General features: G+C 59.0%; 1 protein-coding gene across 1 annotated transcript in view; it reads right to left on the reverse strand.

Annotated features, from left to right (window-relative positions):
- Nucleotides 1-4,006, reverse strand: part of DPH1 (diphthamide biosynthesis 1) — a gene marked incomplete at both ends in the record, with an annotated part of 4,344 nt that extends 338 nt beyond the window's left edge. The window contains 4 exons of the mRNA XM_010190606.1: nt 650-806; nt 1,538-1,606; nt 3,041-3,162; nt 3,852-4,006. Of these exons, the coding sequence (XP_010188908.1) occupies nt 650-806; nt 1,538-1,606; nt 3,041-3,162; nt 3,852-4,006 (503 nt within the window). The remainder of the gene's footprint in view (nt 1-649; nt 807-1,537; nt 1,607-3,040; nt 3,163-3,851) is intronic.
- Between the last annotated feature and the right edge of the window lie 1,481 nt (nt 4,007-5,487).

The following is a 5,487-nucleotide window of genomic DNA, read 5'->3' on the forward strand; positions in this document are numbered from 1 at the left end:
TTAGCGGCTGCCTTCCCTGGGACGCCAGCCCAGGCTGCGGCCAAAGGCTGCCGGAGGAGGAGAGGGGCTCAGGAAAGGCCAGGGATGTCCTTGTCCTTGTCCCCCAATCCTTAGCACCAGTGGGACAGTGGCTGCTGGGACCTCTCCACCCTGCCTCTGCCCATTGGTTCCTGTGGTGCCCCAAATCTCACTGGTGGCTCTCCAAAACTTCCTGGGTGCAAGCAGGGCTGCGGTGCGCAGGGCACCTCACCCCCGTGGGGCTGGACACCGTGGTCCTGCTCCCTCTGCCCAGCCAGGCTGCAGAGAGTGGCAGCCGAGCGGGGACAGTGAACCTGATCCAAAGTTCATCCAATTAAAACAAAACCAGGGAATTAATTGCCGAGCTGCTTGTGCGGGGGGGTCTCTGAGGCTGGCCAGCTCTCTCCAGTGAGGGGCAGGTTTAATGAGCCCCTGTCCATCCTCATCCACTGTTAATTGTCCTGCCCACTCGGCTCAGGGGCAAGCAGACCCCGGCCAGTGGCAACCAACAGCGCTGGGCTCAGTCTCACCCCAGCAGCAAGGCCGATGGTGACATCCCTCACCGGTCCTTTTCCCCACCCAGGAGCCATGCCCAGTGCCCAAACTGGGGCCATGGGGAGAAGACCAGTACCTGCAGGATGCGGAGGGAGCCCTGACGCCCCAAGGTGCCCAAGATGAGTCCCCAGCAGCGGGCGCCGGCGGCGGTGCGGATGGCGTCCTGCCGAGCACGGCGCATTTGCTCGTGGTCATAGTGCTCCTGGGAGAAGACCTTGCTGTAGGGATCATACCTGCAAAACAGAGCCAGGCTCACATCCACACTAAAATAATGCCCCTCCCTCATTAGTACTAATTGACTAACTGCCTCTTACAGCATCTCATCAGGGCCCATGGCTCATCAGGGCACAGACAGGGGACAAGGACAGGGCTAAGGCGGGCATCCCATCGCAGCGCTCCCCAACACCCGGCACAGCCTGGGCCGTGTGCTGGGCTCCGCACTCCGCTCCCCTCTGTCCCGGCTCATCAATTATGAAGAAATCTTTGATTTGTTGCTTTGTTTGACGAGGAGAATTTTAATCAAATCCCGCTTGGGTTTCGGCAGCTTCCCCCAGCGCCATAAACCTGACGCGCGCCTCCCGTTAGTAACAAACGACCTACTAAGAAATTCAGATTTTGCCAAATGGGCCCAGCCTTTCGCTCTTGATATTTCATCTGCTTTCAGAGGCCTCATCATCGCGCTTTATGGCCTCTGCCTGCAGCAGCTGGGGGCTTTAATGGCTGCACCTCCACGAGCTTTCACAGGTACTTGTCAAAATGTTTATATTCAGCCGGTGTAAATGGCTGGCGTTTGTCTCCCCGCTGCACTTCTTCACCCTCCCCACGGCCTCTCCTGAGATGCACGGTGGGGACCACCGCTCCTCAGCATGTCGGGGGTGCTGGGTGCTCCCCACCATGGGCTTGTTGGGGAGCACAGTGGGTGCCTGCGGGCTGCCCATACTTGCAGGCAGGTGGTTGCCTGTACCTGTACGCCGGTATCCCTGGGTTGGCGATCATGATGGACTCCAGGTGGAAGCGCCCGTCGCCCAAATACCTGTTGAGAGAGGAGGGAGAGAGCACCCATCTGTGTGCTTGCCGGTTTTGCAAGCCGCAGTGCACCGAGATGCTGGGAACCCGAGCTCCCGTGCTGGGACCCAGGGATCCCAGTCTCTGTGCAGCCCCCCCAGCACGTCAGGAAAGGGAGAGATGGCTGCACCCGGGGCAAGGAGCAGTGCTCACGCCAGCGCAGGGCAGGCAGGAGCTGCTCCATCTCAAGGGCTGGTTCTAGATGTTGCTGCTTCCATTTCTAATCGGATTTCAAGTCAGCAATTACATTTCAAAGCCTTTCATTCAGCTGCCCTAATGGAGTGAGGGCTTGGAAAATGAATTCAGACGTAAAACTTGACTAGATTTTGCCCTTAATTGGAGAATGACATTTTGGGAGATCAAAGCTAATTTGTCTGCAAAAGTTAGCCCCAGAGATGGGCGAAAGAAGCAAATAATAACACGGGAGGACACAGGTACGCCGGCTGCGTGCACCTGCACGGGTGGCTGCTCGGTGCCACACCACCGCTCCTCTGGCAGAGGGAAGGACCCCCTCTCGCCGATGCGGTGCCAGCCTGGCCACACCTGCCTGCTCCCGATGCCCTTGGGGAGAGATGGAAAGCAGCACCTCTCATCTGGACCCTGGCACAGCTCAGGGCGACACCGAAGTCCCCACCAAGCCCCTGTCCCAGCAATTGTGAACTCAGCTCCCCGTACAGAAAAGCTTAGAAAGGCACTGGTGCCATTGCCAGGGTGGGTGAGAAGGGGCTTGGCACTGGCCACACCTGCCTGCTCCCGATGCCCTTGGGGAGAGATGGAAAGCAGCACCTCTCATCTGGACCCTGGCACAGCTCAGGGCGACACCGAAGTCCCCACCAAGCCCCTGTCCCAGCAATTGTGAACTCAGCTCCCCGTACAGAAAAGCTTAGAAAGGCACTGGTGCCATTGCCAGGGTGGGTGAGAAGGGGCTTGGCAGGGCTGGAACCCACACCCGGGCTCCCCGGCTCCCCCCAAGGGTGGGGTCCTTGTATTTATTTATTCTGCAGCGCACTGTATTCACAGTACATTAAGCATTTCCATTACCTAAAATAATTAGGTGATAGGAAGCGAAGTGCTCCCTCTAATTTGCTGTCCTTAAATAAAATTAATGTTGCTGTGATGTTGGGCCCCAGCCATTTGTCTTTTCCAATTACCCACCCGCCCTTCCATCTATTATCTATTCTGATATACGACTCAATTATTTCCTCTGTGCTACAAGCACACGCCACTCCAAGCAGCGCGGGGAGCTGGAGGGGGCCCGCTCTAGCCCATGGATGTCACCCCGCAACTCCCCAGACCCATCCCACAGTCAGGGAGTGGTACAGGCAGGGGTACAGGCAGGGGTACAGGCAGGGCAGGAAGCCTGGGCCAGGCAGGAGGGTCCTGCAGAACCCTGGGTACTTACACGATGGCGTCTGTGTCCTGGGCGAGCCGGGGTGATGTGCAGCCCAGGATCTCCCCTGGGGACAGTGGCTTGCACTGGGGCACACACACCTTGTACTGGGAGCACAGCTCCTGTGATGCTGCCTGTGGGAAACATGGGGTGAGCAGGGACAGACGGTGGCGCAGAGCGCGGCCGAGGCTGGTGGTCCCTGGCACTGCTGGGGACCTTTGGGGACCCCCTGGCCCTGGCAGTCCCAGCTCCATTGGGCACCAGAGGCAGTAACTGTGGTGCTGTGACGCAGCAGAGCAGTAGTGGAAGGGAACTGGTCTGCTTGGGGCGGCACCGTCACGGAGGGTAACGGCCCCGCACAGCCGAGATGCTCAGCGAGGCTCAGCCAACGTATCAATTAGAAGACAAGAGAAAAGGCTTAACGCTTCAATAGCCCCATGTTTGGATAGACGTGGCTCAAGAGGCTCATTCATCTCCTCGGCCCTGCCCGGCCGGCCATTCAGGGGCAGACAGACAGACCCGCCGGAGCTTCCCCTGCCGCTGCCGGCACTGCATCAAAATGCCAAGTGCTCCGCTGCCTGCCCTGACATTTACAGAGCAGCTCCCGGGGGAGCCAGGGAGGGGTGCCGCCATGAAACATTGATCAGAGTTATTATAAAGTACTTGATCAACATTACGGCAGCAGCATATTATCGCAGCGACTCGTCAGAGGGGAACTGTCACGGCCAGCACCCTGAAGCAGCTGCTCCAGCCCTGAAGCCGGGGGCATGGTGGGGGGAGACCCAAGCCCCATCCCTTGCACTGCTGGGGGTCCCCATCTCACCTGCACCGTGGAGACAAACTGGATGGTGCTGACAAGGGCCAGGGAGGTGCCCGCTGTGAAGTTGAAGCGAATGGTCTCGAGAAAATGGGACGCGTCAATCTTGATGTCCACGAACACGTAGAGCATCTTCAGCCCTCGCGTGGCATCGATGGGAACTGGTGAGAGGAAGAGAAAGGGTGTGAGTGTGGGGTACACCAGGGGCCCTGGCAAGTGTAAGAAAGAGGATAAAGCACGTTGGCAAGGCTCCCTGCGCCCCAAATGCCCCCGGTGCAGGCAGGCCAGGGTGGGCTGTGCCACCCCTCTGCCCACACTGGCACCCCCTGGGCAAGGGGTGCAGATGGGAGTCGCAGAGAGCACCCGTTCGTTTTTCTCCAGATAATGGCAGCCTGGGGAATCAATGAACACAAATCTAATTACCCCCAGTGCTAAGAAGCCTGTGTCACCACGATTAAGTGAATAATTAAAGTACACAGAGTCCACATCGATCCACAGCTCGGTGTTCACTTCCCATTTTGGTGCTCTCCACCTGATCACAATTAAGTGCAAATTACTCCCTCCCGTGGGGCACGTGGGGCCAGGAGGGAGAGAGCGAGCACCCGTGTGCTGCATGGGGACGTCGGCCATGGGGCTCCCCGCAACAACAGCTGCACTGTGCTGGTGCCAGGAGCTCAGCGGGCAGCCCAGAAGGAGCTCAGCATCATCTCAGCACCCTCAGGGCACCTCCTGTGCCCTGTGATCCATCCAACCTGGTGCTGGACCGCATGGCCACGGGCAGCGGATGGCGGCTGGGCTGGTGACGGGCAGCCTGGCAGGGAGCAGCTCCCCAAGATGTGACTCCTGTCCCCTGAAGCAGCCCGGCCCAAGCACCACCGCACTTCCAACCACTGCAGGATGCAGCACCTTCCTCCCCTTCCCGCTGTTCATTCATATAAAAGCAGGCTACAAACCAGCGGTTTTACACTCCCCGTTCCAGTGGTGCCCATAACCCTCCATCCGTAACGAAGCACCCAGCACAGATATTTATCACCACGAGCGCCGGTGCCGACTTTCAGGACACAGTTCTCAACCGGGGAGTCAGTATTTCACACGGAGCCCAGTGCAATTCTTCAAACCCATTTACACAGCCCCATAAACATCTGCTGCCAGAAGCGCGGCGGCGGCAGGGACACACGCGCCTGTCGCTCGCTTACAGCAATTCTGCCGCTCCACCTTAAAACCCAGAGCGTCTTATTGTTATTTTTGGGCTGATTCCATCCTGGGTGGACTTCAAAGTTAGCAGCATCTGGGACAGCAGCGCAGTTTCCATGGCAACTGGATCCAGAGTACCGTCCGCCTGGGGAGCACGCAGCCTCCTCCTCCCTTCCCCGCCCAGCCTGCGCTGCACTCGAAAAGCTGCCTTCCCCAGCCCCACGCCGGCCCCCAGGTGAGCAGGACCCCCAGGCCATCATTCCCTTCCCCTCTGACGCCCACTGCTGCAGGGGGGTGACAGCAGCCCCGTCCCCATTGGTGGCTCCTGGGGAGCAGGGTCCTGCTCTGCTCTTGGGTCGTGATTTTGGTGCTGCAGCGGCGCGTGGCCAAGCAGGACGGGTATGCGCCACTGCCCCTGAAATCCCGATTGCAGGCAGCCACCCAGCCA

The sequence above is a fragment of the Mesitornis unicolor genome, unplaced genomic scaffold (assembly GCF_000695765.1).
Source record: "Mesitornis unicolor isolate BGI_N332 unplaced genomic scaffold, ASM69576v1 scaffold34088, whole genome shotgun sequence".
Lineage (NCBI taxonomy): Eukaryota > Metazoa > Chordata > Aves > Mesitornithiformes > Mesitornithidae > Mesitornis > Mesitornis unicolor.